Source organism: Bubalus bubalis, chromosome 18 (genome assembly GCF_019923935.1).
Source record: "Bubalus bubalis isolate 160015118507 breed Murrah chromosome 18, NDDB_SH_1, whole genome shotgun sequence".
NCBI lineage: Eukaryota > Metazoa > Chordata > Mammalia > Artiodactyla > Bovidae > Bubalus > Bubalus bubalis.
Genome location: NC_059174.1, coordinates 29,126,751 through 29,144,958, shown reverse-complemented (window position 1 = coordinate 29,144,958; position 18,208 = coordinate 29,126,751). Strand labels below are relative to the sequence as shown.

Here is an 18,208-nt window from a genome sequence, read left to right as displayed (position 1 = left end):
GGATTAGATTTCCCTGGACACTCTTGTTCCTCAGCTGCTACTTGAATGATTCAGGGACTTGAACTTCTTGCAAACCTTTTACAGATAGATGATTTAATTAAGAGCATATGAATCCAGAAAAACAGAATTACAACTTCAGACATCCTTACCTTGAATTGAACATATATAATGTCCCTGAGGTTAGAAGTGAGAGACAAATTGTCTTTAATTCAGAGATTTTTTTTCACTTGGTCCTGAGAGGTAACTCATTTACTCAACAGGAATATTCTGAGCTAGTTACAAACATTTTTATCATGGGCCTTTAGCAATATGGCAGCAGGGGATCTTATGACCAAGTTAAGTAAAAGTGTAGGACATAGAAAAATAGCAATTTCCATTAATATGGGAATGCCTGTGTTACTCATTGTACATTAATTAATGAAGAATTATACAGCTGTGAGAAGTAATGAGTTGAGCCTCTAACCATTGACAAGATCGCAAAAACATCCATTGTGTGAAAAAAGAAAGCCTCAGAACAATGACTATACTGTGATCACATTTGTGGTTAAATGTTCATATGTACATTTGCACATTTGTATGCATATATATGTGAAAATGTACATATCAAAATGCTAGCAATATTTATCTATGAAAAGAGGTATGAGGGTAGAGAGAGGGCAAAATAAAGATTTTTCAAAATAACTTCAGGAGTACCTACACTGATCTTTGAATCTTTAACAAGAATATTAAACGACTAGTGAAATATACTGAGAAGCAGAAAGATAAAACTCTGAAAATATATCAGAAAAAAATACTTCACATTTTAGAACTGATACTACATCATTTACATGATTTCGTGTTTACCCCCTTTTCTATTTTCTCTATCTTACTGTTTCTATAAAACATTTATTACTTTTACAATAGTCATGATGTAACTAAAAAATTAAAATATAAATGTAGTTGAACAATGCCTGGACTTAGACACTTGCCTATATTAATTCTGATTGGCATTTTATTCATCTGAGTTGATTCTCATAATGCATTTATTTCTTTCATGTCTGATGTATTTGTGAGCCTTGGAATAATTTATCTTTGACCTCGGAGCCTTCCAGCTATTTGCGTATTTACTTCTCTTGTAGGGGAATTGGAGTCTGTGATAAATTGAAGGATTCTTTCACTTCCAGGGTTTTCCTGGGTAGATGAATCTGTGTTATGATTTATACTTTAATTTGGTAGGCAAGAGTATGCCATTCAACTTACTTTCTAATGTACAATTTTATAAGTTCTTTTTTATACATTGTAAAATGTACTTTTGCAAGTAATCCACTAATGTCTATGACTACAGTCTTTCTCAGTGTTGGCATCAGAGATGCACACCAGCTAAATGTCAAAAGAAAACAGAAAATTATCTGAGTGGGGATCTGTGGTATATGCATGTGTTTCTGTATGTGTGCATGAGTGTGTGCACATGTGTGTGTGTGTGTGTGATTCACACATTCATTTTTGAATGAGCTGTCTGAAAGTCATTCTCCCATTTTCTTCCCCTCAGCAATTATAAAAACTGCCCTTCCCAATATGGACAGAGAAGCCAAGGAGGAGTACCTGGTCGTTATTCAAGCCAAAGACATGGGGGGACACTCGGGGGGCCTGTCTGGCACCACAACGCTTACAGTGACCCTCACTGACGTGAACGACAATCCTCCAAAATTTGCCCAGAGTAAGTGAATTCCCTATGTTGCATGAGCATCTCTGTATGATGTTTTCATTTGAATCTATGAAAACTAGATTCAATGAAAAATCTAATTTTCAGTCATTTGAAAAACTGATAGCAATCACTGAGTGCCTCTGACGTGCAAGGTAGAATAAATCCATGTATATAGGAAACTACCCATGCTATCATTTGGAGCCTAGATGTATCCTCACTTTACAGATTTCAAAGCATATATAAGAACATTTTTGAATATTAAACATAAAGTAAATATCACAGCTGAGTATTAGAACCAGCAAGCCTGGATGCAAAGATTTGTGCTTATTTCTCTAGTCCAGGGTATGTCCTGTGAAGAAAACTGGAGAGAATGATTGAAACGCACCTCAGGTATTGCTCTATCAATAGTCCCACTTGTTCTATAAAAGAAACTAAATCTCTAGAGCCTGAGGTGGAGAAGGCAGATATACAGTACCCTTGCTGCAAAATATACACTCCTCCTTCCAGTGGCTGGCGGGACATCGATGATCACCGACTCGCCCAGTGCCTGTGAAAGCTGTGCTCGGCCTCCTAAACCTCGCAAAGGCAATTGAGGCAGCCACCATCAGTGAATCAGGAAGACGGTCATTATTTGCCAACTTTCCCGTACTCTCATAGAAACCTTTCCTTCTGTGCATTTTGGCAAGGGATCTTCTATTAGAGAGATGATTTAGGAAGGGCTTTCTGACATGAGAGTCTTAAATTGAGAGAAATGAATGATGAGTAGGAATTGGGAACAAGGTGAAACCATGAAAGGGAGGATGGACATTGCAACTGGAGGAAATGGATGCCCAAAAGTCCTGTGAAGAAGGGTATATGGCCCTGAATGAGAATTGAAAAAATTCCATTACAGCTGGAGTGCAGTCTGGAGAGCTGGGTTAGGCAGGGAGTCAGTCATCCTTGGATCTGTAGGCCATTTTAAGTACCATGATCTTTATCCTAATATCGCTGCTGCTGCTAAGTCACTTCAGTCGTGTCCGACTCTGTGCAACCCCATAGATGGCGGCCCACCAGGCACCCCCGTCCCTGGGATTCTCCAGGCAAGTACACTGGAGTGGGTTGCCATTTCCTTCTCCAATACATGAAAGTGAAAAGTGAAAGTAAAGACCCTCAGCGACCCCATGGACTGCAGCCTTCCAGGCTCCTTCCTCTTAATATCGCTAGGAAGTCATTAAAATATTTTAAGTTGTAGGTTGAATAATAGGATTTGATTTTAAGGAAATCAGAGAAAATGGAATCTGGCCTTCTTCCAGGGTCTTTTCCACACTGCAGCCAGGTAAAGGATGCTAGAAATCATTCACATAAAAGGTGATGAAAGCCCTGGCAAGCAGGGTCGATCGTGTGGGAATGGAGAGAAGTGATAGATGTTTGAGGGCTAATGGTAACAACAATCTAAGGGGAGACTGCACTTTCAGTCGAGGATGCAAGTTACCCTCTTCCTGACATGAGAGATCAGCTGCCTGCTGGTGCTCTTTGCTGGGATAGGAAACACTTTAGGAAAACCACGGTTTTTGAAGAGAGAGAGAGAGAGAAAAGCCAGAGGAGGGAGAAGGAGAGTGAGAGAGGGAGAGACAGAGACGGGGCTTGGAAATGACACATTTGAGGTGCTTTGGAAAAATTCTCTGCAAAAATGCCAAGGTAGAAAGAACCAGAAATACTGCATTTCATTAAGCATTTGAGAATATCCACATCTGGCCATTCATAAATCAGACAACAATGCAACCCTTTTAAGCCGAAATGACAGAAATTAAAAACGCTGTCTCTTGCATCTTTCCCCCAATTCTTTTATTCTCTTTTCAGTTGCCATTATAGTTAATACACTAGCATGCAACTCCTCTTTCTCAGAAAAGTATTGTTTCAATTGCACAGCAGCCTATGAGCTTCACAAGTGTTTCCTCGCTTAGAAGTAATAATGATTAACGATGATCACACTGAAAGGGATGATGAGAGTAGGAAGAATAACAGTGGATAATGAAACGTGTCACTGGCTCGATTTCTCAAAGCCTCCTGTTGCAGGGCTGGCAGTAAGGTGAGGCCCCTTGCAGCCTTATTTACCTAATAAGCACATCTCGAGGAATCATCACAAGACCTTACCTGAAACATAAAGTTGGAAGGAAATGGAATCATTACTGATTATGGGGGGAGTGGGAGACTTGTGCTTGACATGATGGTTTTTGGTGCCTACCTTGTGAAAAAACTGTTATGTTCCCTAGTCCCATAATATTATGATTTTGAGGCACTTTGATTCCATCGTTAGATAAAAGTGTGCTACTGCCATTAGAAAATTTTTCCCTCATAAGAAGTTATCCTTATATACTGGGTACAATGAGCCCTTAGTTTATCCAAGGGACTCAATGATTGAGTTCAAAATAGACTCAGGTAATGTTCTCTAGATTTAATTTTTCCTTTCGGGTTTATGGTCCATTGAATGTTTATTTCCCCTTGTTCTCATTACATGGGGACTACAACTTCCTGGTTGTCTGGATTTGGATTCCCCAGAAACAGGCACTGAGACAAGAATTTGATTATAAGTGGTTTATCTTGGAGATGATCCCAAGAAAGGCCAGTTTGGAAGTGAGAATGTGAGGGAGAGGAGGCCAGAAAGCCAATGCTGTGTATTCTCAAGCCAGCTACCACTGAAGAAACTGGAGCTTCATCCCCTTGGGGATACCCTGGCACCCTGTAAATAAACAAAAGGAAAGAACAAGCTTAAGATTATCCTGCCAGAGAGGTGATGGAACCAGGGATTTTATATAGTAAGTTGTGTGAGTCTTTGAGGGGTATTAATTTTCTGAGAGTTCTAGCCTGACAGGCAATGGGCAACATGGGTTCTGAAGGCCAAAGGAAACCCTCAGAAGTTGGCTGTTGGCTAGAGGATATGAGTGACTGAAGTGGTAACTACCAGAGTTTAGGGCTTGGGGTACCAGCAGCTTCCCCTACACCAGTGAGAGCGAGTGGCACCGGTGCAACAGCCAAAGTGATCTGAATAAAAAAAGAACTGATATAACTAATTAAACACATTGTCCTGCCTCCCCCTAGGAGAAGGGATACACACTGTAATTGTATTTTTGCCTAGAGAGTTTTGAAGGTAGGATTTTTGGTCTTCAGAGCAAGGAGGACTTTAGTAACAAGAGGAGTGTTTCATGTGTCTGAACAGCTTGCTGCAGGGCATAGCAGAAGCTTGGTAATTGGATTTTATCAAAAATGGTCTACAAGTCTGTAAATATAAAGGTAACTTCAAAAGTGACTTTCAGTGTGTTACACATTCCATCTATCTGTGCCGAAATTAGCTTAATATTTTATGTTGGGCAACAATGAATATCCCCAAGGGCAGCCAATGTGATTATACAGCAAATGGGAAAGAACATTCACACAGACTCACTAATATCCTGATATAACTCCGCTCCAAATATGTACTTGGTAAACATATGGTTGAGTAAGTCCCATAACTCAGAAGAGTTTCAAAGAAAGATCGCTGCTTTTTCTGGGAACTATTTGTCTCTGACTCATGTAAAACGTTGTATGATCCACAGTGAAAAGGATGTTTTTGCCTTTCCCATCACTGTGTTGGTCACATCTGTACACAGGTACCTCGAACAAGAAAGGTGCCCAGTAAGTATTTGCTCAATGAATGAATGAATGGAACATAAGCAGTGCTCAGGGTCTCTCTTCTTTCCTAAGGTCTGTATCACTTCTCGGTACCAGAAGATGTGGTTCTTGGCACTGCCATAGGAAGGGTGAAGGCCAATGATCAGGATATTGGTGAAAATGCACAGTCATCATATGACATCATTGATGGAGATGGAACAGCACTCTTTGAGATCACTTCTGATGCCCAGGCCCAGGATGGCATTATAAGACTGAGAAAGGTAAGCTCAGGAAGGTTTTGCTCATCTTCAAAATATTAATACCTCTTTGAAACGTGAACATTGAAGATGGTGGTGGTTGGGTGGACTTCCTGATATAATCTTAGAAGGGAAGGAGGTTTGGCTTCTTTAGCTATGAAAAAGTAAGAGTCCTGGGACCTCCCTCATGTTCTAGTGGCTACGATTCCATGCTCTTAATGCAGGGAGCCGAGGTTAGATCCCTGGTCAGGAAACTAGATCCTACATGCCGCAACCCACACCCCACGTGCCACAACCAAGACCAGGCATAGTCAAATAAATGAATAATAAATAATGTTGGAAGAAATAAGAAGAAAAAGTAAGAGTCCTTTCTCACATCCTATCTCTTGGTTCTACTTTATATTTCAGCTAAAGCTCAGTAAGCAGTGACCATGGTGGTGCTAGCCTGCCATCTCATCCATCATTTCTCTCCTGTCTGTGTCTCAGTGTTTTTCCATGAGTTGCAGGAACTTGCTCAGTTCTTGTCCAGAGCCTCCAGCTATCTAGGAAAGTCAACACTGAAGGCAGCCTTCAAGCAATAAAGGACAAAGACTTGTGGACAGTTTTCTTGGAAGAAATTATCCTGAGGCAGATTGTCTGTGGCTCCTCAGAGGTTTTTCAGTTGGTGGGGGTGGGGGGGGGAGGGGGATCCTCATTAGCCCACAAAAGTGGCAAATTCAATGCCTGTTCTATAGAACTCGGCCCCCCCATTTCTGTATTCCTGCTTCTTCAGTTCAGTTCAGTTCAGTTGCTCAGTCGTGTCCGACCCCAAGAATCGCAGCATGCCAGGCCTCCCTGTCCATCACCAACTCCCGGAGTTCATTCAGACTCATGTCCATCGAGTCGGTGATGCCATCCAGCCATCTCATCCTCTGTCATCCCCTTCTCCTCCTGCCCCCAATCCCTCCCAGCATCAGAGTCTTTTCCAATGAGTCAACTCTTCGCATGAGGAGGCCAAAGTACTGGAGCTTCAGCTTTAGCATCATTCCCTCCAAAGAACACCCAGGGCTGATCTCCTTCAGAATGGACTGGTTGGATCTCCTTGCAGTCCAAGGGACTCTCAGGAGTCTTCTCCAACACCACAGTTCAAAAGCATCAATTCCTCGCTCAGCTTTCTTCACAGTCCAACTCTTGGAATAGTTCTAAAACATGCATTGAAGGTTCCTAGGTCTTCACTGCAATCTCTGCTTTTAGAGAAACTCAAAGACAGATAAACTAGTCAGCCTGTTATTCTGGCTCATTCTGGCCCTGAAAGGACAGGGCCCACCTGGCTAACATAAGATATTCCAAATTGTGATCAAATGTCCAAGCAATGAGGTCAGTGAAGCTCAGCTTTGTTTTGTTCCTGGGTGTGGGGATGGACTTCTCAGGTGGTGTTAGTGGTAAAGAACCCACCTGCCAATATAGGAGATGTAAGACATACGGGTTTTATTTCTGGGTTGGGAGGATCCCCTGGAGGAGGCCATGGCAACCCACTCTGGTATTCTTGCCTGGCGAATCCCATGGATAGAGGAGCCTGGTGGGCTACATCCATAGGGTCACAAAGAGTCAAACAGGACTGAAGTGACTTAGCATCCATGCACCTGGGGCTACCACTGAAGAAAGAAATATCTCCATAAATAGTACAAAGAATATATGGCAATCTGTGATTGCTTTTGCTCACAACCATTTGTGTGTATGTATGGTAAATATGAAAGATTCTGTACATTTTCCATATGTATTTCTCACCATGACAAGTTTATTGAAAAAAAAAATGTGTAGAGCACAGTTCAGTATTTTACGGACATGGGCATTTGCAAAGGAAAATGCCCCTTTATCCTCATAATGAGTATTTTGCTCAATATTGTACTGCATGTTTGTTGTGAACTAGTAGAAATTAATTTTAAAACAGATTTGCTGATTCATGAATTGGAAGACGTATGATCAGTCACGCTGTCGGGAGCCAGTAGTTCTGCCCTCTGTCTTGATCAGCAATATGTTGACATGAGTCCAAGCTTACTATCTGACTCTCTCTCATGTTATGCAGGGATCTGCTCCCCATGGTCATGCTCTTGAAGTCCCCCATCGGGGAGGTCTTGACAGTGAGAACCTGGAATTTTCTGGATATACTCTAAAATACAAAATCAAGTTTAAAAATCAATTTTGAGGAAAAAATTGGTTGCATCTATTTTAACTCTGCTGAGCAATGCTTTGTTTTGACCTGGATGGAGCTCAGTAGTAAAAGTTGCAAAGTATTTAAAAACTCATGTTTGAAATAGAGTACAGTATAATTATACTTGAGTCAATTATTGAATAACCCAGGGCCACATTTTCCTTGGTTAATGATTCCTAATGTCATTTTTATTGTTATTATTAACTGCTATTCTTTGTTACCATAAGGTGCTTTTATAAACTGAAGCAATTAGCCATTGGCTGTATTTTTATTCACCGCTATTCATAAACTTGGAAACATATTCTACACATCTCAACTCCAAGAAACACATGCATTTTACTCTGGAAAATGATGTCCGGAGTCATTTTCCCACAATGCATGGACCCTGTTTTTGGTCTGATAAAGTCCTAAGGACTTCAGAATGTGTTTAGGTTGGGCTAAGAATTTAGCAGAGCATAATATGCTATATTCAATGGCATTTGTGAAGAATTTGAAATTACATAATTGTTACAGTTGGGGCTGTTGGAAAATTGTGAAAATGATGATGTTGAATTGTGTATTCATGGGTATGTATACATATGTGCTTAGAAATTTCAGAATGCGCAGGATTGAGTATCTGCTTTATTAGAAAATCTCTCTCAAGAAAAGTCCAGTCCAATTAGAAAAAAATTCAAATATAAAAATCAACACTATATATATATATAAGCTTGTAGGAGAGTTCTGAAAGAATTCAGTAATGCTGCTTTGTGTTCAGACTTCTTTTAAAAAAAAATTTGCATCACAGATGTAAAGTTCAATTTCTTATAAGAAATTGCAGTGCAAGCCTAAATTATCTTTTTGAACCTTGACAGAAATACATCCTTGACATCTGAAGTATTACGCCCTGCTGAGAGAATTGGACAGCGAGGATTCTGACGCAGATGGGCTTTGGGTTGTTAAGGGGGCTGTGTTCTTTTACCTTCCTCTATTTACTTAGATCATTAAGTCTTTGGGGCTTTTAAGGCAGGAAGAATTAATAGGTCAGAAATATTTTCAGTAATGGTGCAATGAGGTAATTTCGTATTGCTTTTAAGTGGTTTGTAGAAGACACAGTAAGTCCTAGCTATCTATATATCTACTTGTCTCCCTCTTCCTTCCCTTAAATATAAAAATAGGTAGATATGTATCTGCATACATCTTTATATGCCCACCTGCTTCACAGCACAGAACTCATAATAGAGACCTTCTAAGAATGCCCTAAAAAAGAATAAACTTGATTTTAGCCATGATCAGCAAAGCAGTGATGCTCTAGAAGTGAAATAGGAAAACACTCTTTGTTGGGATTAGTGCTAAATTATGCTTTATAATGTCTCCATGGACTAAACAATGATTATTTCTCGTTCTTTACATTTCACACACTGTTGCAGAAATGATAAAAAATATTCTTCCCAGATAGAGATTGTGTTCGATGCTGCCTTATCTCCGACCAGCAGAGTCCCGATTAACTGACTGATTGGTATGCAGGTCACGCCATCACTAGTAAAATTTTATTATGACTCTGAAGTGAAATTTTGATGGCACGATTCATGACTGTGAATATTTTGTGAATTCCAAGTGAAATGAGCAAAACAAAACAAAACAGTAGGAGATTAGATTCACTGAGCTTGTATAATAAACAGATATCAATAAATGCCTGTAAAATTTACAGGTTGAATATGGGGGATAGGAGAGTGATCCCATTAAGACTCACAAATGGGCTTAAATGCACATAACGATCATCCATCAGTGTTATACTCATTTGTTCTCGCGGCTGTGGTCATTAGTGAGAAACATTCATCTTTGTCATTTCTTAACAGCCTCTGGATTTTGAGACCAAAAAATCCTATACACTGAAGGTAGAGGCGGCCAATGTCCACATTGACCCGCGTTTCAGCGGCAGGGGGCCCTTTAAAGACACGGCGACGGTCAAAATTGTCGTCGAAGATGCTGATGAGCCTCCCGTCTTCTCTTCACCCACTTACCTCCTGGAAGTGCATGAAAACGCTGCTCTCAACTCCGTGATTGGGCAGGTGACCGCTCGTGACCCCGACATCACCTCCAGTCCGATAAGGTATTTCTCTTTTAACAGGAAGATTTGCTATGACCTGTGACAAGCAAATCAGTACAAAATGTAATTATGTATGCAGTCCGTGTGGCTGCCTTTGAGACACTGTTCACATGGCCAAGAGATTTTGGTCAACATGCACCACGCTTGTGTCTATGGGTGTGTTGCATGCACACATGCCCACACACCTGGGAACAGCTATATATAATGCTCAGAGCCAGAAATGCTAAGATGAAGAAAGCTGTTTGGCTTTCAGAGAGCACAGTGAAAAGGCCAGATCACATGTATTTTGCAGTGCTTTTGGGTGGATCCTTTATATTACATTGTTTTTGCTTGTTGTGTATTTGTTTTCTAGCATCAGAAAAGGATTGCTATTTTCTTTTCTTTCTCCTTTGACAATCACAAGGATTATGTATAAAAGTTTAGAGGTGTAAGGTATTGTCTTGGAGTAGTAAGAGACCCCCATCTTATTTCTGTATTTGGGTTTGAAATTATCTTTTTATTACTAGATGCGCATTTCTTATCGGTCAGCATATCTGCATGGGTGCCTTTTAGACAAAAACCTTTCTCTGCTATTTCAAAAGTACCCTTTGTTTATACTTTCCCTGCTCAAAAATTTTCCCAAGATGAGAAATATAACCCTTCATTAAAGTTTTTGTTCTTTTTTTTAGAAATGAGGCTCAGTTCTGGGGTTTTTTTGTTGTTGAACTGTGTACATCTTTTCTCTTTTGCCAGTCACCCAAATGACGGTGCAGATGCTCAAGCTAAATAGCTTTCTTCCGAAAGAACACTGAAAATCTATAACTTGTCCACTGGTCTCCAAGGGTGAAGTGTTGGTTAATGATGTGTTTGAGTGTGGATTTCAAATATTTTCTGAGAAATGTTTGTTGAAAAAGAGAGAGAAAAAATATATAGAAGAATACAGTTTTAAAGAATTGTCCAGTTAATTTATGAGTTAGATGTCAGCTTATATGCAAGTCATTCAGTTTCTAAATTATGGGGACTTAGGGCAGATATTTTTCTAATTACTTCATTGAGAGAAACTCTAGATAGACAAATGGCTTTCTGAAAGCTATGTTTATTTAATTCTTGTTCCTGTATTAAACTCCCAATACTCCCGAGGGTGCTGAAACTCTGAGGCTAGAGGTAAAACACATCAGCGTAGTCAATGCCCCGAATAATTTGTGTCTGGGCAAAAAAGAATTCTTTTCAGATCCAGAAAAGTTGTTTTTAGCACAAGCCATTTTGAAATTCAGGATGAGAGTGTATCTCATAAGGATACCAAAAAATGCTTTCTTCAAAAGAGCAACCTCTAAGAAGGTAAAACTCCATGTGGAGAATTGAGGAATGGTCAGTTGCCTATTCTCTGTTCTAAGGAACTCAACATGCTGTAGGCACACAGAATCCTCCCTATTTGTTAAGAGAACCGTACCTCTAAAAGGGGCAAGAATTGGATACCAGGGAAGAAAGAATCCAGAAAAATAAGTTTACATGGATGTCCATTTTCTGACTAAACGGTGAAGTTGTAAAATCACTTTATGTTGAAATTCTAATATAAATAGAGGCAATGATACTTGTTGAGTAAATGAATCTGCCCCGTTTTAAACTGTTACCCCTTTTCTTCTGAAGGAACACAGAACTGAGCAGTTACCACTTCCTTCACATCTTTAAGCATAAGGGGCAGGATAATGGCAAGGGTAAACAAGATTGAACCGACCGAGAGACCGTGGACCAGCTTAGCCCTGGATTTGTCAAGATTTCTACTCCTGTCAGCAAAGACTCCATAGGGGGCCAGGAGCAAGCCAAGCGGAGGACCCTCAGGGAAAGTGGGGGTTCAGATATCAGAGGAGTCCCGGGTACACCCCAGACATGGAATCTGGAGTACCAGCAGGAACAAACTTCCTGTACTGAGACATGTTCTTCATCAGCTAGAGATGAAGTGTGAGGAACTTTTGGTACTGAAGTAATACTAACCTCAAATGGGCAGAAATGGGTAAAAATCTAGGTTTAGAGCTCCCCACGTTTTGTCATCTATCTTTTTACTTATGTAAAAATGGATATTTTTAGAGTCATTCCAGTTCACAAGGAATCCAGTGACTATTATCACTGCAGTTGGTTGTTACGGCTATTGCTATTATTTTTTATTACTGTCACTGGCATAAAAGGCAGGTGTATAAGAAGCTTGAGGCTGCTTAGCAACAACTGCCCAATTTGGAAGCATTTCATTTCCAGGAGAACTAAAGGGGACTTGGGGCCATGTTCCCAGGAAGAGATGGACACATAAAGTGCCATTTGAAGACACGGGCATATCTGTAGCTCTGGTAGATGGCAGGCGAGTGCTATTAATTGTTCCCTTGGGCATATGTGCCTGTATATGTGCAAATTCACTTTAGCCATTTCCAACTCTTTGCAGTCCCATGGACCATACCCGCCAGGCTCCTCTGTCCATGGGATTCGTTAGGCAAGAATTCTGGAGTGGATTGCCACTTCCTTCTCCAGGGGATCTTCCCAACCAAGGGACTGGACCCGCAACTCTTAAGTCTCCTGCATTGGTAGGCAGGTTCTTTAATATAGCACCACCTGGGAAGTCCAGGTGGCATATATGGCCCCACCCAAAGAAGGGGTGATCAGTGTTTCAAATCATTTCCAGCAGGGTTTTGATGCATTATTCAGAAAGAGCGCCCCACCTGGTTCTGATTGGTGGTGCATTGGCTCCATGGGATAAGAATGTAAGAATCACCAACTGCATTTTTTCAGTATCTGTTCTGCATTTTTGCAGTTATCCCCCCTCCCACCCTAGTCCCCCAGTTGGGTTGTGGAGAGTGGCCTTCCTCTTTCTATGCACAATTGGTTAATTTGTGTAGAAAATTAAATTTCCTGACTAGCCAGAGCAGTGCAGAGTTCCTTATATGTCTAGCAGACAGATTTAGAGCCATTTAACCTTTTAAAACAGGACTAGAGGACACAGATATTCAGGGAATTATCAAGTAACAAATAGTAAAGCATGATTGTCTCTTTAGGACTGTTGTATTTTATATACTAACAAGACTGTATCCATCTTTTAGGGGAATGTTTGCTTTGCTATCCAGCAAGAAATAGGCATTTATTGTGGCATTTGCCATGTTAAAACATGTAGTCATTAATTGGCTGGTCAGCTTCTTCTACGACTCTGCTTCTTTTGAGAGCTCACTGACAGGCTAAAAATATCAATGTATTTAAAAATTCTTATAACTAAGTATGTATCTGTGTCTATAAACATGTCTGTATTTATATCTATGTTTGTATAATCACAGGGCAAACAAACAGTGACACAAAGACAAAACACAAAGGCAAAGTGACAAAAAAGGCAAAATCTCCCTTCCGGGAACATTAATTAAGCATGTGCTACTTTCTTCATTAGCATATGCATCTCAGTAATATAGAATATAGTTGTGTAAATTATTTAAAAGACGCCATGTCTTGAACAGATCGTTTCAAACCCTGTCAATGCTACTTCCCAGACAGATAGCTGGTCTCCGGAATTCTCTTTGAGACTCAGCTTCTTCCTTGGTATTCTGGGATAATATAATTTTCCTCAGACAGTTACTGAAATAATTAAGTTGTTAAATAAAATAAGTGGAGTTATTAGGACTACCAACTAATAAAGCCACCATAAATGGCATATCTTAAATGCAAAATAAAAGCCTAGTACTCATTTTAGCAGAGATTCTTCTACTAAAGTTTGCTGACTGTGCAAGATTATCTTTTTCTTTTCACTTATCAGTTGCATGCTAAATAGTCCAATTAACCTCATTTAGTCTAATTTGCCTTTGCTACTGTGGTGAATATTGCTACTAGTGAGTGCTTAATATGTGGCAGAGATGTGCTACATGGGTTCATTTCATTCTTTAACACCTCTGTGAGATAATGTGTATACTCATTTAACAGATGAGGAAGCTGAGGATGAAAAGAGTATCTTGCCCGTTGTCACACAAATAGTCAAGGATGGAACTGTGGTGCATAGCCATTTTTTGTTCTTTCTTTCTGACAATGCAATGCCTGCTTTCTATCCTTTGTCACACTCCCTTTCTTTCCTTGTGATTTCTGTGACACAAACTGTGTCTTGACATGTTGGGATGGCTTAGCAGGACCAATTTTTTCTGCAAATCTTTTTTATTTGTTTATTCTAGTAAGTTTCAGGTGTACAGAATTATAGGTAGACTATAATGTTTATAGTATAAGTGTTATACTATGGTAGGTACTATAGGACAGATGTTTGTGATATAAACATCGATATACACTACAGAGTTTTCACCACCACAAGCCTGGTCACCGTCTATCACCATACAGCTCACCACCTTCACCCATTACACCACCTCCAAAATCTTCTTCCCTTCTGGTAGCTACTCTTCTCTATGAGTGTGTTTCTGTTTTATTTTGTTTTAGATGGCACATATAAGTAAGATTATATGGTATTTTTTCTTTCTCTGACATACTTTACTTAACATAATACTTTCAGGGTCCATCCACATTTTCACAAATGGTAGGATTTTATTCTTTTTAATGACTGAGTAGCATTCCACTGTGTTTTGTGTGTGTGTGTGTGTGTGTGTGTGTGTGTGTGTGTGTGTGATCTTCTTTATCCATTCATTCATGGATGGACACTTAGATTGTTTCCATATCTTGGCTATTATAAACAAGGCTGCTCTGAATTAGCAGGAAATACAAAAACCATTCATTTCCTAACTGGTTTCATTCAATTCAGGATGCACACCAAGAAAAAGGAGAGTATACCAGGCTGTGGAATTAACCAGAGTATGGGTGGAGGATTTCTTTCTCCTTCAGTTCAGTTCAGTTCAGTTGCTCAGTCGTGTCCCACTCTTTGCGGCCCTATGAATCACAGCACGCCAGGCCTCCCTGTCCATTACCAACTCCTGGAGTTCACTCAGACTCATGTCCATCGAGTCGGTGATGCCATCCAGCCACCTCATCCTCTGTTGTCCCCTTCTCCTCCTGCCCCCAATCCCTCCCAGCATCAGGGTCTTTTCAAATGAGTCAACTCTTCGCATCAGGTGGCTAAAGTATTGGACTTTCAGCTTCAGCATCAGTCCTTCCAGTGAACATGCAGGACTGATCTCCTCTAGGATGGACTGGTTGGATCTCCTTGCAATCCAAGGGACTCTCAAGAGTCTTCTCCAATACCACGGTTCAAAAGCATCAGTGCTTCAGTGCTCAGCTGTTTTCACAGTCCAACTCTCACATCCGTATATGACCACTGGAAAAGCCATAGCCTTGACTAGACAGATCTTTGTTGGCAAAGTAATGTCTCTGCTTTTCAATATGCTATCTAGGTTGGTCATAACTTTCCTTCCAAGAAGTAAGCGTCTTTTAATCTCATGGCTGCAGTCACTATCTGCAGTGATTTTGGAGCCCCCCCAAAATAAAGTCTGACACTGTTTCCACTGTTTCCCCATCTATTTCCCATGAAGTAATGGAACCAGATGCCATGATCTTCGTTTTCTGAATGTTGAGCTTTAAGCCAACTTTTTCACTTTCATCAAGAGGCTTTTGAATTCCTTTTCACTTTCTGCCATAAGGGTGATGTCATCTGCATAACTGAGGTTATTGATATTTCTCCCGGCAATCTTGATTCCAGCTTGTGTTTCTTCCAGTCCAGCGTTTCTCATAATGTACTCTGCATGTAAGTTAAATAAGTCTAGCCCATTTGTGTGGGTCTGTTACTATCAGCTGTGAACCAAATTATGATTAGGGAGGTAACAGGAGAAACAATAGGTATTTGATGAATCAGGCATTGTGTTAAGTTTCTATTATGTATCATTTCACTTAATTCTCACAAAAGACACCCGTGAAGTACTCAGTATGATTCCAGTTTTGCGAGGAAGGAAACAGGCTGTTTCCTATGCATGGTGATGTAGCAGCAGGTGTGAGGGCTAGGGTTAAATCCAGGTTTCTTCTTACCATCGACTGTGCTTTGCTAGGTCCTGGCATTTTGCATGAAGTGTAGGATGATGACAGCTAATTTTACTGTTTACTTTGTGACAGACACTCTGAAACGCTGTTAGAGGCAGCAAGTTATTTATACTTAAGGCCAACTTACTAGCACAGCTGCTTAGTTGCTGTCGTGTCCGACTCTCTTGTGACCCCATGGACTGTAGACTGCCAGGCTCCTCTGTCTGTGGGATTTTCCAAGCAAGAAGACTGGAGTGGGTTGCCATTTCCTCCTCCAGGGGATCTTCCAGACCCAGGGATCAAACTCACGTCTCCCACATAGACAGATGGATTCTTTACTGCTGAACCACCGGGGAAGCCCCTACTAGCACAGAGTAGGTGTTAATTAAAGGTCAGTGCTTTTATGTAAACCTGCTATGGTTCATTTTTATTTTCTACCCAATAAATTCATGTCAACTGTGTATTTATTGTCACCATGGCGTTGAGATGGCATGTGACTGTTTTCTTTTTCGATGGCTGCTTCCTACTTTTCTTTCAAAGCGTTTCCCGTACGTCTACATGAGCTGCTTAAATTAAAAAGTGGGCATGATGGCTATTCAGCAGTCAAAGTGGGTTGACACATAACCATGGTGGCCACAGTGCTCCGTTGTCCGAATTCCTCTCTTGAAGTGCCCACTCAATACAAGACTCAGCTTTTTTTTTCCTACTTGCATTCCGGCATTTTTACAATTCACCTCAGACACCAGGCTTACTGTTAATGAGCTCTTTTCCTGAAAGCACTTCTGATAGTCCTGATATCCAATGGTGCTACAGTGGAAATATTTCATAGAGAACCTGGTAATTGTATGGTGAATAAACTGTGTATCGATTGACTCTCTCCTCAATCTTGCAATAATTCCCAAGAGACCTTGTCTTTTTTTACTGTTGTTTTTAATTGTGATAAGAACACTTTACATAAGATCTGTCTTTTTAACAGATTTTTAAGGGTACAATACAGTATTGTTAACTGTATATACTATATACTATAACTGTATATACTATTATATACTATAATACTGTATAGCCACAGGGTTGTGCAGAATGTAAGTGACACTTTATAGCAACTTCTCATTCCTCCCTTCTCTGAGGCCAGCCAGACAACCATCATTCTATGCATCTATGACTCTGACTGTTTTAAGTGAAAGTCGCTCAGTCGTGTCCAACTCTTTGCGACTCCATAGACTATACAGTGCATGGAATTCTCCAGGCTAGAGTACTGGAGTGGATAAGCTGTTCCCTTCTCCAGTGGATCTTCCAGACCCAGGAATTGAACTGGGTCTCTTGCATTGCAGGAGGATTCTTTATCAGTTGAGCTATCAGGGAAGCAAGAGCCAGGTGAATATAAGTGGAATCATGCTATATTATCCTTTGATGACTGGTTTCTTTTACTTAGCACAATGTCCTCCAGGTTCATCTATGTTGCTGCACATTACAGAATTTTCTTCTTTTGAGGCCAAACAAAAATATACTTTATACTACATTTTCTTTACCCATTCATCTGCTGATGGCCATTTATGTTGTTTCCACATCTTAGCTATTGTGAATAATGCTACAGTGAACGTGGGGGTGCTAATATGATTTCAGTTCTTTTGAATAAATGCACAAAAGTGAGACGGCTGAATCATATGGTCATTCTATTTTAATTTTCTTGGAACTTCCATACTGTTTGCCATAGCTGCTGCACCACTTCCCTTCCCTACCAACAGTGTATAGGGGTCTAGTATCATACAAGGAGTCTTTTAAAAGAAATTAAACCTTGGTCATTTAGTTCCTGTACTGCTGCTGCTAAGTCGCTTCAGTCGTGTCCGACTCTGTGTGACCCCATATATGGCAGCCCACCAGGCTCCCCCGTCCCTGGGATTCTCCAGGCAAGAACACTGGAGTGGGTTGCCATTTCCTTCTCCAATGCATGAAAAGGAAAAGTGAAAGTGAAGTTGCTCAGCCGTGTCCGACTCTTCGCGACCCCATGGACTGCAGCCTACCAGGCTCCTCTGTCCATGGGACTTTCCAGGCAAGAGTACCAGAGTGGGGTGCCATTGCCTTCTCCGAGTTCCTGCACACTTTTAGCCAGTTAAAATTTGAATGTTTCCCATTTCAAAAGTACCAGCTTATCTAAGTCATTTTTCCCCCCAAAAAATTCACTGTACTGCTAATTCAACTAACAGTGATTAATACTAATTAAGTCATGTATTCATTTAGTCATATAGTCACCTATTCATTCACATTACTATATATATACATATATGTATGTACGTATATAGCATTTATGATATATATATATATATGTCACATATGGAATGGTACACACATATCTATATCTATGGTTTAGATATAGATATACAGAAACTCATGGTTTCTCAAGGGATTTCTATAGAGAC

The 18,208-nt window shown here is 40.3% G+C and overlaps 1 protein-coding gene and 1 long non-coding RNA gene across 4 annotated transcripts in view; one reads left to right on the top strand and one right to left on the bottom strand.

The window, feature by feature from the left end:
- LOC112580113 overlaps nucleotides 1-18,208 on the bottom strand; it is a 982,521-nt gene that overhangs the window by 40,220 nt on the left and 924,093 nt on the right. For 2 of the 3 annotated variants that reach the window (XR_006546271.2, XR_006546270.2), the window contains 2 exons: nucleotides 9,760-9,882; nucleotides 7,347-7,717 (listed from right to left, as the gene is read on the bottom strand). This is a non-coding gene — a long non-coding RNA (uncharacterized LOC112580113). Of the gene's footprint in view, nucleotides 1-7,346; nucleotides 7,718-9,759; nucleotides 9,883-18,208 lie in introns of those variants that run through there. The other variant, XR_006546272.2, reaches the window with a different exon arrangement.
- CDH8 (cadherin 8) overlaps nucleotides 1-18,208 on the top strand; it is a 382,099-nt gene that overhangs the window by 212,957 nt on the left and 150,934 nt on the right. The window contains exons 5-7 of the mRNA XM_025268779.3: nucleotides 1,529-1,696; nucleotides 5,405-5,592; nucleotides 9,595-9,848. Coding sequence (XP_025124564.3) covers nucleotides 1,529-1,696; nucleotides 5,405-5,592; nucleotides 9,595-9,848 — 610 coding nt within the window. The remainder of the gene's footprint in view (nucleotides 1-1,528; nucleotides 1,697-5,404; nucleotides 5,593-9,594; nucleotides 9,849-18,208) is intronic.